This window comes from Aedes albopictus, chromosome 1, assembly GCF_035046485.1.
Source record: "Aedes albopictus strain Foshan chromosome 1, AalbF5, whole genome shotgun sequence".
Taxonomy (NCBI): Eukaryota; Metazoa; Arthropoda; class Insecta; order Diptera; family Culicidae; genus Aedes; species Aedes albopictus.
This window is the reverse complement of record NC_085136.1, coordinates 63,765,075-63,788,624: the sequence shown is the minus strand read 5'-3', so window position 1 is coordinate 63,788,624 and position 23,550 is coordinate 63,765,075. Positions and strand designations below refer to the sequence as shown.

At 46.3% G+C, this 23,550-nt stretch overlaps 2 protein-coding genes across 3 annotated transcripts in view; both read right to left on the bottom strand.

Annotated features, from left to right (window-relative positions):
- Nucleotides 1-8,258: 8,258 nt before the first annotated feature.
- LOC134288465 (uncharacterized) lies at nucleotides 8,259-12,887 on the bottom strand. Its single transcript, XM_062853429.1, has one exon. It carries the CDS (start codon nucleotides 12,885-12,887, stop codon nucleotides 8,259-8,261), a length of 4,629 nt encoding a protein of 1,542 aa, XP_062709413.1.
- Nucleotides 12,888-15,945: 3,058 nt separating this feature from the next.
- Nucleotides 15,946-23,550, bottom strand: part of LOC115256558 (uncharacterized) — a 15,243-nt gene continuing 7,638 nt past the window's right edge. For both annotated transcript variants that reach the window (XM_062844668.1, XM_062844667.1), the window contains 2 exons: nucleotides 18,164-18,361; nucleotides 15,946-18,109 (listed from right to left, as the gene is read on the bottom strand). In XM_062844668.1, coding sequence (XP_062700652.1) covers nucleotides 16,427-18,085 — 1,659 coding nt within the window. In that variant the 5' untranslated portion in view covers nucleotides 18,086-18,109; nucleotides 18,164-18,361 and the 3' untranslated portion in view covers nucleotides 15,946-16,426. The remainder of the gene's footprint in view (nucleotides 18,110-18,163; nucleotides 18,362-23,550) is intronic.

Sequence of the window (23,550 nt, the reverse complement as noted above, 5' to 3'; positions counted from 1 at the left end):
ATCTCTTTTAAAAACACATCGGAAATCCTCCTCCTGTCTCACACGCCCACGACGTATTCGTCCAACCGGCCTGGCCGAACACCACCTCTCTCCAGTCGTCATCTGGATCCGAACTAGTCGACTTCTCCAACGGACTCTCCTCCTCGCCCAAAGTGTCCACATCGCAAAATTCTTCTTCATTTTCTTCCTGTTTCTTGGCTCTTCGTGACTTCTTTTCAGAATACCAGCTCACCTTGCAGACAGGCGTCCTTCTTTCAACCACTTTCTTCTCACTTGACATCGCTGGTCGGGATTCCACCTTCTTCACCACCTTGGCCTACTTCAGTCGATACAACTGTCCCACTTTTCCACCTGCGACCACTTTCTTCTCGGATGCATCGCAAATATCACATCCGTTCTTCTTGAACTTCACCGAGAAACCCTTCGTCGATAGTCTACTTACGGACACTAGACCACTCGCCAACGACGGAACGTACAGGACATCGGTTAGCTTCACCTCAACACGATTCCCGTTCCCATCTTCACCATACGCTACGCCTTCACCTCATCCAGCAGCGGTAACTCTTTTACTGTTTGCAAATACTATACTTGGTCCGCTACTGTTCCTCAACGACTTGAAAAAACTTTGATCACTCGTCATATGACGACTCGCCCCACTGTCAATGCACCAACTGTTCTACTGATCCACCCCAGCCATGAAGCCATCAAATACGAACGGCACTCTCGACGCACGTGACCAGGCTTGCCACAAAAGAAGCAGTTGCTCTCGTTTGCACTCTACCCACGCTTCGCATCTCCCTTCGCACTAGTTCACTTTTCATTGCCTTCGTTTCGCTTACCTCGCCGGAACGTTCCCTCCGACGCTCAAACTCATCCAACTTCGATTTCACCAGCTGCATCGTGATATCCGCTCGGCTCTCCAACACCGTCATCAATCCATCATACGAGTCGGGCAAGCTGCGCGGGGTCGTCGCAATCCGAAGCGATTCCTCCAGCTCCTGGCCTGCTTTCGCCAGACGGTCGAAAAAATCGTCCAACACCACCAGATAATTTTCCAAATCACCATCTAATCGCAACAAATCCCAAAACTATTTCGCACTTTCCGCGTCTTTCACCAGTCCGAGCTGGTTGTCGTGCATGCACAACCCGATCGTGGCTAGAGCTTTACGATCATCTTTCGTCCACATACCATAGCTCCTCTCTGGTCAGGAGCATCTCCATTCGGAACTTCCAGATTTGCCAATTCTGGTTGTTCAGCCTGGCAAACGCAAGTTTGTTCACATCCGCCATTTCGTCTTTACACACCCACACACCGCTGCAGCAATTACACAAAATTCCACACGCGGCGCAAACGAACGAACTACCCGGATAAAAATCAACCATACGATATTTGGTGAAAACCATTCGTGTACCATACAGTGTATCAGCTACAATAAAATGTATTGTAATGCAAAGGTGCGAAAAAATCATTGCGTACTGTAGCTACTATACATTTACATTATATTTTTATGTAACAATATATTTTACTGTTTTTCTTACGTTTGAACCATTCACATTTCCAGAATATTTTTTTCCGTGCATTTTTAGTTTTGTTTTCAATTCTAGATTTTTCCCGTGCGTTGTTTTGTTGATGTTCGTGACTTTTTGCCGTGAAGGAAAAGCTAGAAAAAAAAAAGTTAAATTACGTTGAAAACCCAACTTATGTTGTATAAAATCTTATAATAAGTGCCAAAAGAACTGCTGCTGGACACCGGTCAATGACAATCAAGGCAACAACCAAGATAATCCTAAAGTTAAACCCTAATAGGAAAATATGATACAACGTGCTTAACAACCCTTTCGGGCTATCATCTTGATCATACACGGAATGATACAATCATTCACCCAATCGCCAGTGTATGAAACATTTTTATTAGGGAAGCGGATTAGGTATGTACAGTGTGAGAAAAGGAATGCGAATGTATAGGTCAATCCGCAAAGGCACATAGGTAAGACTACCGTGAATCAATGAATGAGATTCAACAAGAACTGTATCCCTTTTTATTTCCATTTAGGGGAATTTTCTCCCCTTGCCTCCTTTGACCACAATCGCAATCGTTTCAATTGCGATCACGCCAATGACACGCCTATATCAATAGCATTGATTGACAGTGGAGATATTTGGAGCCCAATTTTGTTTGATCAACACATTCTGGGGCCGTTATAACTAAAGAGATGTTGACAACTATGCATGTCATTGGGCTGATTGCGATTGATGAAATTTATCTTTAAAACAGACTCATTTTTAGCGTACGAACTAGACACTGAAAGGCCTTCTTATATATGTTCGTCTTCGAGCCTAGAACACATAGCTTGTATTTGAGTCGAACTTATCAGTTCTTCAATGAGTCAACCTCGGAGTTAATTGTATAATTCAACATAAACGTTTGTTATGTATTCCAAGCTTCAGTCGAACGTGTGCCTCAAATGTTGCAATAACGGTTAAGCACGCTGTAATGTTACTTATATACCTCATCACCTACTTCATGCAAATACATTAGTGGTCTAATAACACTTAGCGCGCTCGGCAAAGTTCCATCATGCCGCTCAAAGTGTTGCCACAAATAATGGTTAGTTTGCTAAACCCAGTTATCTGGCTGGTGGGGCATGGGAGCCTAAGCTTCAACTGCTAATGCAATTAGCGGTTACCCACACTTTGACGTAGATGATCCTATATTTGAAGAGTTATTCAAGCCGTTTTGGAAAATTTCCAAAGCACAGTTTAATTATGTTGAACTTGATAGTTTCTAGTCCGAACGCTCAAAGATAGCTCTATTTCACATTATTTTCAGGCACGTTTCGCTGGCAGATTTCAGATGCCATTACCGGGAGCAAAATTACAAACGTAACATGGTACGATTTATGTTATGCAAAACAATATAAATAACAAAAGAGAACCATTCGCAAACCATTCAATGTAATGTATAGCCAGTATTGAAATTACAATTCAAAACAATACAATCCCTGTACGTTTTATTGTATGAAACCATACATATACCATGCAATGTACGGTATATTTGAGCTCACGTATCAAAATTCACAACAATTCATTTACAATAAAATGTATGGTTTTGCAAAAATATTAATATGAAAAGAAATCGTTTTTTGTATTGTTACGATACTTAACAACCCGTATAATGTATTGTAAAAACCTCATTTACAGTTTACTGTATGATTACAACGTTACATCGTATTGTTTTTGTATTGCTATTTTTACCAATATTTGTACAGGTCGGACTCGATTATCCGGAGTCAGGTTTTGAAGCTTCTCAAACATATATCTGGCAAACGCAATGATGTACAAAGCTGAAATTTTTACTGGTTTCTAATCGAAGTTAGCTTGACAAAATGTCAAAATTTCAGCTCCATACAACATTCCGTTCCCGAGATATATGCTTGCGAAGCTTCAGAACGCGACTCCGGATAATCGAGTCCGACCTGTATTTTAAAAATATGGTTCTAAATAGTACTGTTACAATACAATGTTCGGTTTTTGTATTGTATTTTTTATCCGGGTAATCACTTTCCCGCAGCGATACCGGAACCTTTCCGTCGGCACTCCTGGGCCCATTACCTGTTTACAGGAGTGTTCCACGAGTGTTCAAAAAGGATTCAGGAGCTCAAAGGGGGTTTCAGAGGCGTTTTAGGGGAACTTGAGGGTTTTCATGTGGTTCCAAGGAAGTTCCAGGGATTCCCAGGGGGTTTCAGAGGCGTTCCAGGTGTATTCCAGGGGGAGGGGAGTGGGGGGAGGGGGTTTCAGGGTCATGCTAGGAGGATTCAGGGGCGTTCCAGAGTGTCTCAGGGTGTTTATAGGGGTTATTAGGGGGTTTCAGAGGCGTTCTAGGGAGTCTCAGGCTTGCGATAAGAAACTAACAAAATCTTGTATTTTGCGATATAAATTGAGCTATATCCTAATTATGTTTTTTTTTTTAAATTTGGCAAAAAATACATATCGATTTTTTTAATTTCATACGAAAGAGCACCTTTTTCTGAGCAACTATTATTTTTTTCAGATTTTTAGAGATTTATTTTGATATCCAAAATAAATTTCTTCTACTCCTCAGGGGAGCAAAATAAATTTCAAAGAGATTTTTCAAAATCACCTTTTGACAGCTGGGCTCCGCCCAGTACAAAATCCGACGAGGGGTGATTCATCATATCGCTCCCATACAAACTTCAAATTGATTTCTGAAATAGGCTCCCGGGCACCACAATTCATGAAAATTTTGGTTTCGGCCCAGTTTGGCGTGCAGATTCAGAATATGGAATTATCTGAACACCCCTAAAGAAACCAATAGTGACGTGCTGGAACAAATCTGAGCCCGGACTCGGATTCAGCTGCCCAAAATCTATCAGAGACACATATGTAAGTTGAGGGGGTTAGAAGCAAAGGGGTGTAAGTGACAAAAACCCACTTTCGAGTAAATGAGGTTTAAAGTTTTTTACCAGTTTTGCATCCCATACAAAATGTATGGAGTTTCAAAATCCACCCAATTTTCTCCGATTTATTGTAATTTTTCTAACCATCGTAAAAACAATATTAAAAAAGTTCCTGAAAGCTTGAAATCTGAAGAATTTTTTGATATGCTCAGCTCAAAATCGACAAAATGGTCACTTACACCCCTTTGCATCTGGGCCCCTCAGTTTGCTTTTAAGACAGACCAATCGTTTATTTTCTATTTTGCTGTGTAATTGTTGCAAGACGATGTAACCTAGTGAAATTACGTCCGAAAATGGATACATTATTAGCATTAGTATTAAGCAAGTCGCACTAATTCGTAGGTGCTGCAGCTCCAGACTACTGTTATAAGAATTGCTTCCGTTCCGTCCGTTACCAAAGCACAGAGATTTGGGACCAATCACTGACTCTAAGAAAACATTGATGCAATCCTCCAACGGTTGAAAGCTGTCCTGGCCACGTCCTTGCTCCTGCTGAGGGATGGGAAAGGAAGATTAATAATTAATTTATTAATTATCGATGTTTGCGGCTTAACCAGCCGAGGGGAAGTTTTACCTAACTCCAAAAGCTAGACTATTATATTCTTTTCTTGTGCTTGCACAGCCAGTATTGAAAATCATCCTGGAAATATCAGAATTTCTTCCGACATTTTCTTGTCAAAATTAATATTTGCAGCATATCAGCGATGATATAGTACAAATATTAAAACGGCCAGGCCCAATGTGCAGACTAAATAATGGGTTTGAAGATACAGTGTTGTTCCGATTTTGGGTGATATCCCTTTCCGAAAATGTTTTTAAACATTGCGCAAAATCTATATACGGTTTCGATATTTTCAACGCTGCAAAGCGTGCCTTCAACATTCATCTTGAAGTAGAGGGGGATGATTTGCCCTAAAAGGTAACCGGAAATTAAGGAAAAATGAATGTCTGACGAGCGAAGGGGGTGATAAAATCAAGACTTACGGCAATTAGATTATCCACTTATGAATAACATAATTGACGGAATTTTCTGAATATGATAAAAGAAGAAACGAGGACAAACGTACCGACCGTTTTATTTTCAAGGGGATTGGGTATGTACGCACGCATGATCGTTGGGAGTGGCGTGGTTAAGAAGGTTAATGCACACTCCATGGTAGTATGATTTCCAGGGATGGGACAATGATATTTATTTCGGTTGCCCTGGCCCTATTGCCTAGGCTGAAGCGCCTAAACTTGCTCTCTGCAACGAAAAAATGCCACTAATCTCTTCCACTCACATGGAAGAGATTGATGAAGAAAATTATAATTATGACTACAATGGAAAATGAGAAAGATCTCACACAATTCAAACGGAAATCAAATTTAACATTCTTGATTGCGACAAGCTGCTTCATTCAACAATCACAGTTCAGCACGATGACGACATTTTTTGCTGTTTCAAACTCTCATTTGATTCACACACACGATCTGGAACGTATTCGTCGGCCTTCTCCACGGCACCACGACAACCAGCACAAGAATCAGCGAAAAAAAAACATAGTAGTGAACAACTCATAATTTCCTCTCCCAAAAGCCTCTTGAAACCTGAACTGTGTTCCGGTAAGCCACTTTTCAGAGTTAGCTTTAACTTGCTTCAACTACTTCTGCAACTTTGCACTAAAATTCACCAAACCAGTGAAATTAACGTATACATAAAGCTTTTCGTAAAAAGTAGCGTCGCACACCAAATTTTGCAATCGTCCAAATTGAAATTCCACGAGCACGAGCAAAACCGTGACAGCAAAATTCGAAAACCTTATTTAACTCCAAAAGCTAGACATTCAAATACTGGCATGAGTGAGAAAAGGACAAATTGAGGTGAAATTTGCGAAAAAGTTACTCGTCCTCTTGGTGAGACTCGAACTCACGACTCCTATTCACTAGACAGGCGCGTTGCCGCTACACCACGAGAAGACTCGCAGATGTAGTGACTAACCTGAATTCAAGTTCAACTCGCACCTCGTTCGGATGGATTAGATGTACATCCCCACTACGCATCTATTCAGTGGCGTAGCCAGAAATTTGTTTTGGGAGGGGTTTTCGACGATCAATGACACTTTTTTCTTATTTGACACTTACATTTCGTAAACAGCAATGAATAATAAGGCTGTATACATTCAATTTGGGTCGTAGCTTCAAAATTTTTTTCACCATAATGCGTTTTATTCTGAAAATTTGTTCCACTAATGTTGCCTTTGGGGGGGGGGGGGGGGGGTGTTAAACCTACCCCCTCCCACCACTCTCCCCCCACTCTCCCCCCCCCCCCCCCTCGTGGCTACGCCACTGTATCTATTATATATGTAAAGCCTAGGCGACAGCGTATTGTTTTTAATGTGTTGGAAGTCCACACACCTCTCGTCGACGACTGTGCCGAAGAGATCGCTTGGTGAGCGGAAAGCTTCCAACGGGGCGCGACGTTCTCAAACGACCGGTTACGGAACATGAGTCCGTTGCTCGATGATATAACTTATTAATTATCTATCGATGTTTGAGGCTTAGCTAACCAAGTGGAAGTTTCACTTAACTCCAAAAACAACATATACAATAGATAGGTAGTGCGGATGTACACTGTCCATCTAATCCATCCGAAAGAGGTGTGATCTGTGAAAAAGATAACCTCGAACTTGAATTCAGGTTAGTCACTACATCTTCTCGTGGTGTAGAGGTAACGCGCCTGTCTAGTGAATAGGAGTCGTGATTTCGAGTCTCACCGAGAGGACGAGTAACTTGCCAATTTTCCTCAACTTGTCCATTTCTCACTCACGTCCTCTCAGGCTAAGGATGTCACGGAAATTTGGGTGTTGTTAGTGCAATGGTTAAGCCCAAAGGATACTGTAGCCGCGGCGGAGTTTGGGAGACCGACGGAGTTGGGAGTTCGTTCTTTCACTTCACTAACCGACACGACACGTTTACTGGGGACGGACTACTGCGGGACAGTTTTATTGCGGGCGATCGAAATACGTTACAGAGATGTGTGTTCTGTTCTGCGGTTTATTACAACTGACTTGATACTGGTTTTTGTATAGCAATATATGGAAATACAGTAGAGAAGAAATACAAAAAGCCTATCCGAATTCAAATCGGGATCGTTTTTCTCTCACTAGCCGAAGGCTAGTGATAAGGAAGAATGATTATGGATTATCGTGTGGATAAACGAGATCGATAGTGCTATCACTTAAATTTAGTACAGAGAGTATCGGAGATTATTGAAAATTGGAGATCAAATTCTACTTAGCTCTAGGGTGGCTCCAACATATGCCGGCCCCTGTTGAAAGGTCGTACCTTTCAACCGATACGGATGCTGAGAGAGGGATGCTCGTTGACCTCAATCGTATTCGGGGTTTCTCGTCGTAACTCGGGAGACTCGCCGGTCTGTTATGATTCCGCTGCTTCTACAAACCGCAGGTCAGCGACCTCAATGTTGGTAAACACCTCGCGGCGTCGTCTGGGTCAACGACCATCGGTGGTGGTATTGTTCGCTTCGGACGATATCTTATTGGTTGGTTGGTGTGACGTCATCGGGAGTTCGTTGCGGCGCACTCTAGAGTCGATTGGGTTGTTTCGTGGTTCATCTCGCAGTCATCGGGTTGGGCGTACTCAATGGTTACCCATCGGAGCAGCCATCGAAGCCACAGCACATGCCGGAGTACAAACATTCCATTATTTTTTTGAAAATTCATTATACAACAATACTTACAGGGTTCGGAGGCCCTAAGGCCTCCGATCGTTGCGCAGCACTAGTGTACTGCGATCGGTGATTCTTCTGGGTCGGTCCTAGCTGTGCCAGCTGGTTCGGTTGTGGGTTGACGGATGGGGAGCACGCAGATCTTGGCGATTCCACGCCGGTATTCTCCATCGGCTGTCCGGACGTCTACAACCCGGATATTGCCATCGTCCCGGAATATGTTGGAGATTCTTCCGTACTTCCACTTCAGAGGCGGAAGGTCGTCTTCTTTCAGGAGAACCATCGTTCCTTCAGCGACGTTGTCCCGCACGCGAGTCCACCTAGTGCGTGGGTGGAGGCCAGAGAGGTAGTCGGTTGACCACCGCTTCCAGATTCGCCGGAGGAGTTCTTGGTTTTCTTGGTAGCGATCAAGTCGAGTTCGGGGTACCTCAGAGAGGTCGGGTTCGGGGAAGCAAGTAAGCGGACGGTGAACGAGGAAGTGGCCTGGTGTTAACACCTCCAAGTCGTTCGGATCGGTCGAGAACGGCGTCAAAGGCCGCGAGTTCAGGCAGGCTTCGATGCGGGTCAGCAGAGTTACGAATTCGTCCTGAGAGAGGACGGAGTTCCCAACGGTTCGACGAAAGTGCTGTTTGAAAGACTTTACAGCCGCCTCCCACAACCCGCCAAAGTTTGGGCTGCGAGGCGGAATGAACTTGAAGGTGATGCCTTCATCTGCACAGCGGTCGACTACTTCACCTTGGTGTTGCTGAGAGCGAAACTGCTTGGCCAATTCCTTCAACTCCCGCGCTGCTCCTCTGAAGTTTGTGGCATTGTCACACTCTATGAGGCTCGGCTTTCCTCTTCGAGCAATAAACCGATGCAACGCTGCTATGAACGCTGCAGTGGAGAGATCGTAGACTAGCTCTACATGAACTGCCTTGGTTACAAGGCACACGAAGATGGCTACGAAACATTTTATGGGAGGTGCCTTCCGGATTTTACGGTACTGGAACGGTCCACAGAGGTCTACCCCGGTATTGATGGAGGGCAATGTCGGAGTAACTCCCATGAGATGCTCGAGATTGCGGGGGCGACAGCGAAAGCATCTTACGCAGGAGTGCACTACACTTCTGGCTAGATCTCGCAGACGAAGTGGCCAAAACTTCTCCCGGACGCATGACGCAAGTAGCTGAGGTCCGGCGTGTAGATTCTTGAGGTGGTAGTACGATACGATGGACGTTGTTAGAGGATGTCGAGCGGGCAGAATGATGGGATGCTTTCGGCATTCGGAGATGGCCGCATTCCTGAGCCGGCCACGAAGTCGGAGGATGCCATCGACGAGAATTGGGGCGAGAGTACGTAGATCAGAGTTTGGATTAACCTGACCGTGTTTGGCTACAGCTGAGATGTCCTTGGCAAAGGTTTCGTGTTGCGCTAGTCGAATTAGGTTGTCGGTGGCTTCCGCTAGCTCCGACGTCTGGAGGAACCCGCTCCGCCGATTAGAGCGATTGCAAGTCTTGCTGTTATGGTAGAAACGACGAAGAAGAGCGACGACACGAACGAGCGCCGGAAATGACGATCGGATGGAGAAGATTTCGTTCGGAGGGTGCACTTGCACCGGAAGCGATACTGCTCTTTCTTCTAGGAGTTCGGGCGGTATGTCGACGGACGGTTGCGGAGTTAAAGGCGGCCAGAACCTTGACGGTTGGCTTAACCATGGCGGACCATTCCACCACGAAGCGGTTTCTTGCAGCTGCGCAGGATACATGCCGCGGGAAATTATATCCGCAGGATTTTCGATGCCAGGAACATGCGCCCAAATGCCGCTGGTGGTGAGATGCTGCACTTCAGACACTCGATTCGCAATGAAAGTTTTCCATCGCGAAGGTGTCGAACGCAGCCAGTGCAAGGTGATCATCGAGTCTGTCCAAAAGATCGATTTGGCGTTCAGCGCTGTACTGTTTTGGACCTTGTAATAGAGGTGACTTAGCAGAAGGGCCGACGAGAGTTCCAACCTAGGCAAACAGATGCGCTTCTGCTTCTTCGAGTCGCCGAGGGGTGCCACCTTGGATTTGGCGGCTAGCAGGCGAACGGCGATCGATCCGTCAGTCGAAACGGTTCTCAAATAGAGGCAGGCACCGTATGCCTTCTCAGAGGCGTCGCAAAACCCGTGCACTTCAATCGATACGAGAACGGAGGCAGGTGCCGCCCATCTTGGAATGCTGATTGTAGCTAACCCATCTAGACTGTTACGAAACTCCATCCAATGCTGTTGCTCGGATTCGCCTAACGGGTCATCCCAGTTCTTGGAGGAGCGCCAGAGTGTTTGAACGAAGAGTTTGGCGAGCACTACGACCGGCCCGATCAATCCAAGAGGGTCGTAGAGTCGAGCGGTGTCCGATAGAACGATTCGTCGAGAAATTGGTCCATCCTGAGACCATTTGGGAACGGAGTAACGGAATACGTCCTCCATTGGCTGCCATTGCAACCCTAGCGTCTTGATCGGAGCAGAAGGAGAATCCAGCGAAAGTGTGGTTCGTTCATCGCGAAGCTCAGCCGGTATTTTGGAGAGAATCGCTGGCGAATTCGACGTCCATTTCCGCAAGCTCATACCGGCAGAATTCAGCAACCGCAGAAGCTGCTGACAGGCTTCTTCACCTTCGTCCTCGTCGTCAACACCGGTCAGCATGTCGTCCATGTAGAAGTCCTTCGCTAGGATAAGCGAGGCAAGAGGAAATTCGTCTGAACCATCCTTGGACAACTGCTGAAGGCACTTCGTTGCCAAATAGGGGGCGGATGCGGTGCCATACGTCACTGTTGTGAGTTCGAAGGTGCGTAGAGGTTGCGAGGGTGAATCACGCCACAGGATTCGTTGCAAAGGGTAGTCCGTAGGGTTTATGCGGATCTGGCGGAACATTTTCTCGATGTCCGCTATTATGACAAATCGGTGCATCCGAAAGCGCAAAATGATTGCCAGCAGGTCGTCTTGGATGACTGGGCCAACCATCAGCGCTTGGTTCAAGGAGATTCCGCTATCTGTAGGGCAGGAAGCATCGAATACTACCCGCAGTTTCGTGGTGGTACTGTCAGCCTTTTCAACGCCGTGATGCGGTAGATAGTACGACGTACAGTTCGCTAGTGCTTCTTCGTCGCAGACTTCCCGCATGTGGTTCAGCAGATGGTATTCGTCGATGAAGGCTGAGTACGCGGTCATCAATTTGGGATTGGCTAGCAGACGACGTTCGAAAGCGAGAAATCTCCGAGCAGCAATCTCCTTCGAGCTTCCTAATTGGTTGAGAACCGACGGGTGCTTGGGAAGGGTGACTACAAATCGACCCAATTGGTCGCGAAAGACAGTGGCGGCGAAGTGCTCTTCGCACTTGGATTCCTCCACCGAATGAGTGCTGTTGGTCCAGCAGGATTCGATTTCCCAAAAACGAGAAAGCTGTTCGTCGAGAGATTCTACACTGGTGACATGAGCGAGCTTTGGAGTACCTTCGGATGCTTGATTGGAACCTACTTTCCCGGACGCCACCCAACCAAAGACGGTGTTCTGCAGGATCGGCCTTTCAGGTCCCAGTTTGATGAAACCTTCTAGCAGTAGATCGTAGTACATCTCCATTCCTATCAGGAGATCGATGGGTCCCGGTTCATGGAATTGAGGATCAGCTAAGGTGAGATTCGATGGGATATTCCATGGCGAAGTGTCGATGCATCTGACCGGCAGCTCTCTGGTAATCTTCTTCAGGAAGTGACACCGAGCATCAGCGACGAAATCCGAGCAGCGAGAACCCATCCGAACGAGAACAGCGTGGTGTGAAACGACGATAGAATTACCCACACCTCCGATTTCTTGGCGATCGGAGTGGCGAGGTAACTGGAGTTTCTGGACGAGATTTTCAGTAACCAGGCTAAGTTGAGAAGCGGAGTCCAAGAGCGCTCGGGCCCAATGATGCTGTCCGTGATTGTCGAAGATCTTGATGACAGCAGTCTGCAGCAGCACAGTGGCAGGAACAGTACGGGAACTTCCGACGAAGGTGGTGGAGACGAGAGTAGAGGCATTGGCTGATGGCGTTTGGGATTCTGCTGACGGCGAAGATCGAGAGTGTGAGGGTTGGTTCGATGGGCTTGGTTGATTGCCCGAGAATGACGACGAAGATTGCGAATTGACAGCAGAAGTGGGTGGTTTTGTCGGGGTGGACGAACGATCTTGCGATTGTTGGTGGAGCATGGTGTGGTGCTTCTGGCTACATACTCTGCATGCACTGGAAGAGCAATTTCTAAGTAGGTGGGAGGAGGAGAAACAGTTGATGCAGAGGATTTTCTTCTTGACTTGCTCGAAACGTTGGGCGACTGACAACTTCTGGAACACCTCGCACTTGAAGGGAGAGTGGGACGGCTTCGAGCAAAACGGGCACGCACCAGCTGACGAACTAACTGTAGTAACGGTGTGGACTGTATTTATTTTGGATTTCTGCGACCGGAACGATTCCGGTTTAGCGGCTTCGAACGAGCGAGACTTCGACGGTGGCAGCGATTGCAGCACCGCAAGATGAGTACGAAGAAACTGGATTAGATCTTCGTATTTGGGAACCTCTGTTGATCGGTGGTGAGCTTCCCACTGCTTAAGTGTGGACGGATCCAGTCGGCTACAGACCATGTGTGCCAATAACACACTCCATCCCTTCGTTAGAATGCCCATCTTGTCAATCATGCACAGGTTTCGCTCGAAATCATCAACCAGATGCATAAGAGACTCATAGCACTCTCTCTTCATATTTAGGCTCGATCGCGAATAGGGAGTCAATGTAGGTTTTCACGACTAATTTCTTGTTGTCGAATCGCCTTTCCAACAAGGTCCAAGCGACAGAATAATTTGCAGCAGTGTGCTCGACGGATTCGATAACCCTTTTGGCGTCCTTGGAAAGGGAAGCAACAAGATACGATAACTTATTGATAGGCGATAGCTGGGGGTTCGAATCTATGAGAGATTTGAAAGTATCTCGGAACGTAATCCATTCCGAAACGCACCCAGAGAATGTTGGGAGTTTAACTTCTGGAAGCTTGATACGAGAGCAGACGTTTTCGGTAACATTTACACTATCTCTAGAGGTAGAGGGGACAATTGCTTGCGTTCCTGCGGTTAATTTGCGAAGTTCTCTAGTGAGAAAACTGTGGACCCGTACGAAATCGTTTTCAAACCCCTGTCGAATAACGCGATTGGCTTCTTCTGTTACACTCATGCCTTCTTCATCTGTTTCGAGCCTATCGCTTTCATCGCCGTACAGCTCAATTTTTAATCGATTGGCCTGAAAGTCACTGTACAAAGCCTCCGCTCGTTGCTTCCATCCTTCGAGCTGTCCTCTATCGCGCTCAGCCGTAAAATTATCCACAAAGTGCTTCAAATTGGTCATGGTATCCAAGTAGAACCGCTCTTGGCGGGAAAGTGTCCTCAAGCTCGGCGACATTTTCCACTCCTGGACGATCGAAATCAATCACTCAACTCCTCACCTATGCTCAAACCGAAACCACCGACCAATTTAAAAGCCAGAGCACCTAGCTACCAACCAAAACGCTCACCCAGGATGAAAGCAACGAAACAATAGCCACTATCAGTTTTCTCGCAATTAAATTTACTCATCAACCAAAGAACCCTTTTACTCACAGTAGCGTGGCGATCTGAAGCCGTTGACCGACGTCCTATTGTCCGGTGCAGTACAATGCCGACCCAAGCCAAGCCGGCGTGCCTTGCTCGCACAATGGGGACCACGCTAAGAGCACGTTGGATTACAGTTTCACCACCGGAATCGCAGCTTATTCTCGAACGACACTAACGAGATCGATGTTAATTAACGATCGATCTTTCGCGCGCTTTAATTATGCTGCTCTAGGGCAGGCAATCTTCGCAATTTCACTTGCAGAAATAGTCACTGGTAGTCACTAAACGACGTCACGTGACGTGTCGCGAATGTTCACTCCTCGATAGTACACCGAACCGCGAATCGATTTGTCCGAATCGATTACCGTTTTCGCGGGTGTAAACGGTTGATCCGGCTCGACCAGGACCAAAAATGTAGCCGCGGCGGAGTTTGGGAGACCGACGGAGTTGGGAGTTCGTTCTTTCACTTCACTAACCGACACGACACGTTTACTGGGGACGGACTACTGCGGGACAGTTTTATTGCGGGCGATCGAAATACGTTACAGAGATTTGTGTTCTGTTCTGCGGTTTATTACAACTGACTTGATACTGGTTTTTGTATAGCAATATATGGAAATACAGTAGAGAAGAAATACAAAAAGCCTATCCGAATTCAAATCGGGATCGTTTTTCTCTCACTAGCCGAAGGCTAGTGATAAGGAAGAATGATTATGGATTATCGTGTGGATAAACGAGATCGATAGTGCTATCACTTAAATTTAGTACAGAGAGTATCGGAGATTATTGAAAATTGGAGATCAAATTCTACTTAGCTCTAGGGTGGCTCCAACAGATACGTTTGGTCAACTTTTAGGCACCAAAACGATGTTCAGGAACAAACTCACCAAATTATACGAATTTCAGTACTGTCTAGACGAAATTGTTGACTTCCATTTTCGTTTCCCGGACATCCACCAGCAACATCACCAAAACTTACACGGAAATTACGTGAAAATGAAGACGAACTCCGACACCCCGATAAGAATAAGACAAACTCTCACAACAATCACGAATTATCCTACTCAACACTGCGTGATCCGCTAAATAATCGTCAGGTAAGAGAAATTTGTTGAACACCGAAGATCTATTTGCAAGCACTTTTCGAGGAAGCACTTTTGCGGAAGGCATAGCACCACCGGCCACCAGCCGTTTCTCAATCCGGCCATATTCAAATCAACGCGGAGCAAAGAAAACACGTAATACTTTTGAAAACGCAGCCACTCGCACGTACAGCCTGCTACGATTCCCATGTGCGACAAATTCGCCATAAATTCTGGAGCATCATTTGAAAAGGGCATATAAGCATTGGTAAAAAATGACTGGACGTCGCTGCTGAGTACCCATACACCTATCCACACATACTAATACCGTTATCAGAAAGAGCAAACATCGATCTTCCGGATAATGGTGTTCATTTGCGTAGGCGGGCTGCTGTTAGGCCCTACGGAGCATTTTTGAAAAAAGGCTCAAGACCTCTTGAGCCCTTTTCAAATGTTGCTCCAGAATTACACCTGAGGATATTACAAATTTATTTACTGTGCAGCCTATACCCGCTAATTCGACATTCGACACTCTTAAATACGACACTTTTTAATTCGTACCCCGCTAATTCGACACTTGTTGAATTAAAAAGTGTTCAAATGTCACAGCGATGTCCACTGTAAATGCGAAACAATCCGATATTGCGCTTATATTCGCACCCGCAGCAGCTCACCATGAAGCCGCCACTTCCGGAAGTTCTGAGTTGGTGATTTTCGACACCCAAACCGCCTGGTGATCAACTGGAATTAACTACGGAAGGCAGCAATCGTAGATAGAACGAGCTTTTCATTCGCGCTACCACAATACCTATTGAAATTGTGTTCAATAACAAATCCGAAATCCAAAACAAAACAAAACTAGAGTTGCCAAATTTCAATGAACAAAGTGATGTAGACTGACCAGGTTGTCGAATTAAAAGTTTACCCCGCTACTTTGACACCAACCGTTGTCGAATTAGCGGGGTAATACGGTAGAGGATTTTCTCAATTTTTTTTTTCACCAAGAATAATACTCAACGTTCTATTTTGTTTTGTAAACTTTTTTTTTACTATATGCATAAAAATATCACTGAATATTGCACAATAAAATGTCAGTTTATTTCGTAAAGCTTCTCGCGATATTGTTTTCTGGTTTAGTGACCCAGTTGTCATAATGCATGCTGGATGACCTACACTCTTTGTTTTTTTTAGCCCAATTGAAAATCGATATTATTCTGGAAATTTAATTTTCACAGTAAATAACATCATCAGTGCAACGAATAGAAGAAGGGGACATCCCGAGGAGTAGAGTGTTGATTAAATATTTAGTTAAATTGTCAACATTGATCTCTGAACGTTGCTATAACTCTTCTGGCTTTTTTTTTGTCTACTGTGAACCTGTTTGTTGCTATAGAATGCTTGAAAACAAAACTCACAATAAAGATGAACAAGTTTATAGCGTCCAGAGGCTGATAAAATGTGATGGATTGTTATTACCTTTAAATATAAAAAATATTAAGATTATCCCGCAACTACTGTGTAAACCTCAACGATTTTAGTGAAGCTATAGACCATGGTATGTTTTGATACAAATTTTATAACAACGGGAGCCGCCATATATATTGCAAATCCAATTGCAACCGTTATGGCGATTCCCAGCAAAATCCACAAAGCTGTTGTAAGAAAAGATGATTGCGCAACATGGCTGCAAGTCGCCTCTTTTTTCACCGTTTCTTTTACTGAACCCCAAACGGTAACACCGCTAGCCTTGTTGCCATTTGAGGAAACTCCGCCCTTGTCGTTGTCCCTGTCTTTATCTTTGTCTGTTCTGTCTGATCCACATTTCGGCTTTGCCGATAGCAGTTGCGCGATCTTTTTGTATGCATCTCTTCCGAGTTGCAGTAAAGTGGAAATGTTGGTATTCTTTATGACTGTCAGCACTTGCTTTAGTACTTTTTTGTTGGAATCGGTATTCATGAAGTGCTTATGATAGGTCTTCAACCATTTATTCAGTACAATGACAAAGCTTTCTTTGCAGATTTCAATAATTGTATCTGCTGTGATTTCATTATTTGTGAACAAACTGGCCCAGAAACCTTGATCTGGTAGTGAAACAGGTGTAGCATTTGGATCAATTCTTAGCAGTAGTTTGTTGAGCGTTGCTACCGTGTTCTGTAGGTACTCCAAGGAGTAGTTCCTCATCATTCCGGGTGTATTTTGACTGAAATCTACCACCTCTAGAAGCTTCAACAGCAGAGCTTGCAACTCATCAATGTTCTGCCCTATTCCGCCCCACATATTGGCCCATTTCTCTACGAGCTCGGTGTACCCAATCTTTGTTATCAAATACTCGTTCAGAGCAACGTTTGACCTTTCAAGTCGTTCCCCTGCTTTGTCAGTTATCTGAATTCGCACGACGTGGGCAGCATGGCATCTCTCGTCGGAACTGCTTCTATCCTGGTGCAGGCTTCTTCCTTCGCGTACAACGTCGCTTCGAGGTATTCCAAGATGCTCAGCAATCCTCTGGATATCTCCGGCCATGTCAAATATCGCAAAGAAACGAGAAAGCAAATGTTCAAGAGCCGAAGTTTCCATTTTGGGGTCATCATGAACGAAAGGAGACTTTGACCTTTTACGACGCTTTTGGCCTTCATCTCGATCAACTGGCCGACCTCGAACATCGCCACCAAAGAGACCGCGGTGCAGAAGATCTTGGTGCTTGCCGAGTTGGATGTGTCGTCGGATGTCCGGGTTGGATTCGATGCATTCCGCTAGCTTTTCACGAAATTCTTCTCCGGACACACCCAGAAGCTGCGGAATCGCCTGGGCCAGCGATTCGAAGAGGCAATCATTGTTTCCGGCCCTAATGTTCGAACTTTGTCCTAGTTTCGGCCCTCCACGTAGTTGGAAGTGATTGTTGCTGAGGTCCAGTTCAATCACGGTGCTGTCCGTACGGGAACCACATCTGTACGTGTTGCTCGACTCATCGGAGACATTGATCGCCAGGTTCGGGATGTTGATGTTCAGCTTCTTCAACGCTTCCGGCACTGCTTCCACGCAGGTCAGATCCATCTGGGCTCCTTTCCGTATTACTTCGGCAAACTGCCATGGGCTGGTGGTAGTTTTCAGGGTCGATATTTGCTCGGCATTTCGTTGCTTTGTAACGGTTCCCTGCGCCATCGTGACCCGTTGTTGCGTTGAGTACTGTGGAGAACAGTAATGGGTATTACCAGGAAAAAATATACAATGTTATATTACCGTCGGCACAGTCTGTCTAAATGTGACCGGTTCAGGTTCCCACTGCTGTTCCTGCTGCCACTGATAGGTTCGGCGGCGTTCCCATGCTGACGTGGTCTCTTGGGAAGTGGACGACTGAAACAGATTGGCAAACGGTTTCAGCAACGTTGTCACCAAGGACTCTCCTTCCTCGACCACGCGTTCCCGTTCCGGCTGGTGCTGTGGAAATAATTATTAGTGTTCATATGTCATTGTGATTGTGCCAGACTAAAATTAGAATAATCAATTTATGTTGCATGAGCCACTCTAGTGTGTGGTTACTCACGTCCACACTAATAGAACGTTGAAGATTGCCACACATGTTTGCCCCTATTGAATAGGCTTTTTGATGCCGATCGCCTCCCGATCGTGTATTGTGATCTAGCTGCCTCTACCTAGCAGAGGCAGTAGATCTGAGGAAGAGTCAGTAGAAAATAAACCTCCGCCGCGATCGGTTATCTGCAATAAACGCCACTTGTATTTACGATCAAATAAAGTGTGTAGTTTTCGAATCGTAATAAAGTGTTTACATCCTCGGTCATTGAACTAACTAGTGTTCCTATCGAGAATATCACCGCGCGCCCATCGGAATAATTTTGTACCGGGATTGATTATTGAATCGTCGCTCTTTGTGCGTAAACATAAATTGGTCCTTCGAACCGGATCAATCGCGGTAGTGGACATTTGCGCGTAGTTCGATAGTGCGTCGCGGAGGAAGATGGATACTAGTGCCGAATTGTGCCTTTGTGGATCGCGGATAAAGTGCTCAGTGAAAACCCGCCATCGCACAAGAGAATTGTGGCCAATTGGTGCACCGCCGCCGTGCCGTTGAAGTGCATGCTGACGTTGCTGTTTGCTGCTGCTACTGGGCGATTTTGGACGACTTCGAGCGGAGATTTCGGTGCAACGACGACGATCACTGCACGGAACTACAAATCAACCCAAAATTAAGTTGTTTTGACGCAATTTCGGTCTTCCGTGGAATTACTCAAATTTGCGTCAAACTGCGAAAGTGGTGAGTGAGTAGTTCTCGTTTGAGCGCTGCAAAAAAATTTACCCAGTGGTAAGTTATTTTCACCCAGCGGAGGCCTCAAATGACGCAAATTTGGGTTAACTCAAGAAAACCCAAATTTGGCTTCTTCCACGGAAGAGCAGTGGATGGGTCGGTGTTTCTCTCTTTGTTTTTGACAACATTCCGGTGGGGCAAGGGAGAAAACAACCCAACGCTGAGTTAAAACTAAAAGCTGTTTACCCAAATTTGAGTTTTTAAAACTTATTCGCTGGGTTAAAATATTTTTCCGTGTGGATCAGCGCGACTACAAACAGGATACATAGGGAAGTACATTGCATGTGTGGGTCTGTGGCTGTGTAATAAAAAATCGATTTTGCATGCGATACTGTGCCATTTGGTTCAATACGGTTCTGGTCCCTGTGGTTCGTCCGTTGTGCTTGGTCTTGGATTCCGCTGGTACCTGGTTGGCCCTCCGCTGTTGTCAATCATTGGGTTGGTCAATTCGTCTCGCGGCGCGTGGAACGTCGAGTCGATACGTTGTCACCAGTACACAGTGGCTCAAAAAGTGATCTTCTTGTGGTGAAAGTGAAGTGTCTCGAGCAGTGCAAACTAACTTTCGAGTGTATCTAGCGAGTTTGAACAGTGACTTCGGTGTGAATAACAAGTGACTCTAGGTTGTGACAATGAAGCCGGAAGATCTGAGAAGTTTGCTGAAGAAGGAGAAACGGCTTCTGAACAGTTTATTAGAGCTAGTGGAAAGTTTCGTCAGTGACTTTGATGAAGAGCGTGACCGAAAGGAAATTGAAGTTCGTTTGCAGCTGTTGGAAAGTGTTGTTAATGAGTTCTTCGAAGTGCGTGACAAGATTGAAGTGCTGATGGATGAAGTTGCGGATGACGAAGTTCCTGATCCAGAGGAGTCAGAGAAGGCTCGAAAGGCGAGGCTGGAGAGTGCATAGAAGAAGAGAGACGAGGAAGATAAAGCCATAACCAGTGATGTGCAGAACCGTTTCTGCAAGGCCAAGGCAGCGTTGATGGAACGGCGTCCGAAGAAGCAGGTAGATCGTCATGGGGCGTCAGGCACGGCTGCCGGAAGTACCCTCTCGAGAGCAAAACTGCCAGAGATCAAGCTACCAACCTTCGGCCAGGTTCGGGAGCTCACCGACATGGACAAGTTTACGTACCTTCGTTCATCGTTGACGGGTGAGGCCCTTCAGGAAGTCAGCACCGTTGAACTTTCCGCGGCAAATTATGCAGTTGCCTGGACTGCATTGGAGGAGCGCTACCACAACGAGAAGCTCATCGTGAAGGCATATCTCGACGTCATCTTCGGCATCGAACCGATGCGTAAGGAGAGCTACGAAGCGCTGAGCGACTTCGAAAAGAATCTGCAGATGTTGCAGAAGCTGGAACAGGACACCAACGGGTGGAGCACTATCCTAGTTCACATGGTCTGCTCTAAGCTGCACGGTGTCACCCTGCGGTTCTGAGAGTCGTCGCACAACTCCAAGCACGTACCCACCTACCGAAACCTGATGAACTTCTTGAAGAATCATTGTGCAGTTCTTCAATCAGTTGTGGTGAACAAACCGGCTCCCGTCGAAGTGAAGAAGATCAGCGTCAGCCATTCGTCAACATCCTTCGGCCGGTGCTGTTTCTGCTCGGAAGCGTTCCATCCGGCGTTCATGTGCATGAAATTCCAAAAGTGGAAGATCTCGGAGCGCTACGATGCCGTCCGGAAGAACGGCCTGTGCATGAATTGTTTGTCGTCGGGTCACATGGCGCGGAATTGCAGCAAAGGATCATGCCGTCAATGTGGGAAGAGGCACCATACGCTTCACGCTGAAAACAACAGTGTCAACCCGAAATCCTCCATTCCACAGACGACAAAACAACTCCCAAGCGAACAACCCTCTCAGACACAGCAAACACAGCCGGGAACACCAACACACCAAAAAGCACCAACCACAAACCACAACGAACCCAGCACTTCATTGTCAATCGTAGGGTATCGCGCCACTTGGGCGGTGGCTTCTTTCGTCTGTTTTTCTTCGTCTGTTTTCCACTATAACTCAGTCAATTTTGAACCAATTAACATGAAATTTTGTACACGGGTAGATACTATACCTATCTCACCGCATTCCAAAAATTGTGTCAATTGGTTCAAATTTGACTGAGTTATAGCGGAAAACAGACGAAGAAAAACAGACGAAAGAAGCCACCGCCCAAGTGGCGCGATTCCCTACAGACACAATCGCATAGCACCAACCCACAGATTGCCACAGACCATTGAAACACACTGCAACACACTGTAACACTCCCAACACAAACAAACCCCTCCACACGTCAAGTTCTGCCATCGACCGCAATTGTGCGGATATGCGACCTCAACGGGCGATCAATGCTGGCCAGAGCACTGCTAGACTCGTGTTCACAGTATTGCTTCGTCACCTCCGAATTTTGTCGACGCATGGACCTGAACGAGTTCCCTGATTATCTAGCGGTGAAGGGAATTGGTGGTTCAGGGAGCGTTTCGCAGAAGGCTGTTCGTGCTACAGTCAGCCCTCGTTTCGCCAGCATCTCGGAATTCGAGGAAGTTATGCGCTTCAACGTCTTGTCAAAGCTGACCAATCCACTCCCGTACGAAGGGTTTGAAACTAGCCAGTGGAATCAGCCGGCCGACATCGTTTTAGCTGACCCGGAGTTCTACCGTACATCAGACATTGATATGATCATCGGTGCCGAATATTATCTCGATTTGCTGCAAGATGGGCGGTTCAGGCTCAACGAGGACGGTCCGACGTCTTTGGATGGATCGTCTCCGGTCGCATTTCCAACAGTACGATCTCCAAACCTGCAATGACCACTACGGTTTGTTCCACGTCGGAACTCCAAGAACAACTTACTCGTTTCTGGGAGCTCGAGAGTTGTCATCTATCGAGCACCTATTCCGTGGAAGAGTCCACATGCGAGGAGATTTCCATGCAAACAACCATCCGCGACGAAGATGGACGCTTCGTCGTATCGCTGCCCAGGAAGAAGCACATACTCGATCACCTGGGAAATTCCAGAAGTAGCGCTGAGCGTCGTTTCATGAGCTTGGAGCGGCGGTTCGCTACAAATCCAGAGCTGAAGAGGTTGTATTGCGAGTTCATGGAGGAATATGCGTCGATGGGCCACATGAAGAGGGTGAATGAGGAAGAACTGTCTGGAGCAGTGTGCTACTTTCTGCCGCACCACGCTGTATTGAAACCGGACAGCACAACTACAAAACTTCGTGTGGTGTTTGATACATCGTGCAAGACCACGTCCGGCGCTTCCCTCAACGATGGGTTGATGGTAGGCCCCGTTGTCCAGGACGACATTGACTCGATACATGCTCGTTTCCGCCTACACCGAATCGGCATAGTAGCCGACGTAGCAAAAATGTACAGGATGATTAAAATGCAGCCACGGGATCAGAAACTACAACTGATTTTGTGGAGAGCCATGCCAGAGGAACCTACCCAGGTGTTCCAGCTAACGACAGTTACGTACGGAACCGCATCAGCTCCGTTTTTGGCTACACGTTGCCTAGTACAGCTAGCAGAAGAAGGTCAATCCACCCACCCAACCGCAGCGAAAGTTATCCGAAAAGATTTTTACGTCGATGACATGACCACTGGCGTCGACAGCCCTGAAGAAGGCAAGGGATTGGTTGAGGATATGGTGAAGCTGACTGATTCTGCCGGTATGACGTTGAGAAAGTTTAACTCGAACTGCGGAGAAGTGCTGAGCGAGCTGCAACCGCATCTTCGGGATGACCGAGTTGTTTTCGAGATGGATTCCTCACCGTCGATCGCTACCGTGAAGACGCTGGGCCTTGTCTGGTGCCCTTCATCCGATGATTTCTACTTCAGGGTGCCAAAGTGGAATACAACACCGGTGGTTACGAAGCGAATTGTGATATCCGATGCATCCAAGCTTTTCGATCCTTTTGGGTCTGATAGGACCGGTGGTCGTCGAAGCCAAGATCTTCATCCAAACATTGTGGAAGTTACTCGTGAACTAGGACGATCCGCTCCTGGAAAACCTGCAAACTATTTGGTTGGAGTACCGCAGGAATCTTAGTGCTCTAGAATCCATCCGCATTCCGCGATGGGTCGGTTACACCAAGGAGTGCACTACGATCGAATGGCATGGATTTTGCGACGCTCCCGACAGCGCATACGGCGCGTGTCTGTACCTCCGATGCACCTACGTTGATGGCTCTGTGCGCGTTCAGTTGATGATGTCCAAGTCACGCGTCGCGCCATTGGAGAATTTGAAGAAGAAGAAACGCAAGCAGTCGACGCCCCGATTGCAACTTTCATCCACTCTA

Excerpts from the sequence above, each read along its gene's own strand:
- LOC134288465 (XM_062853429.1), bottom strand. The coding sequence starts at position 12,887 with ATGGGCATTCTAACGAAGGGATGGAGTGTGTTATTGGCACACATGGTC.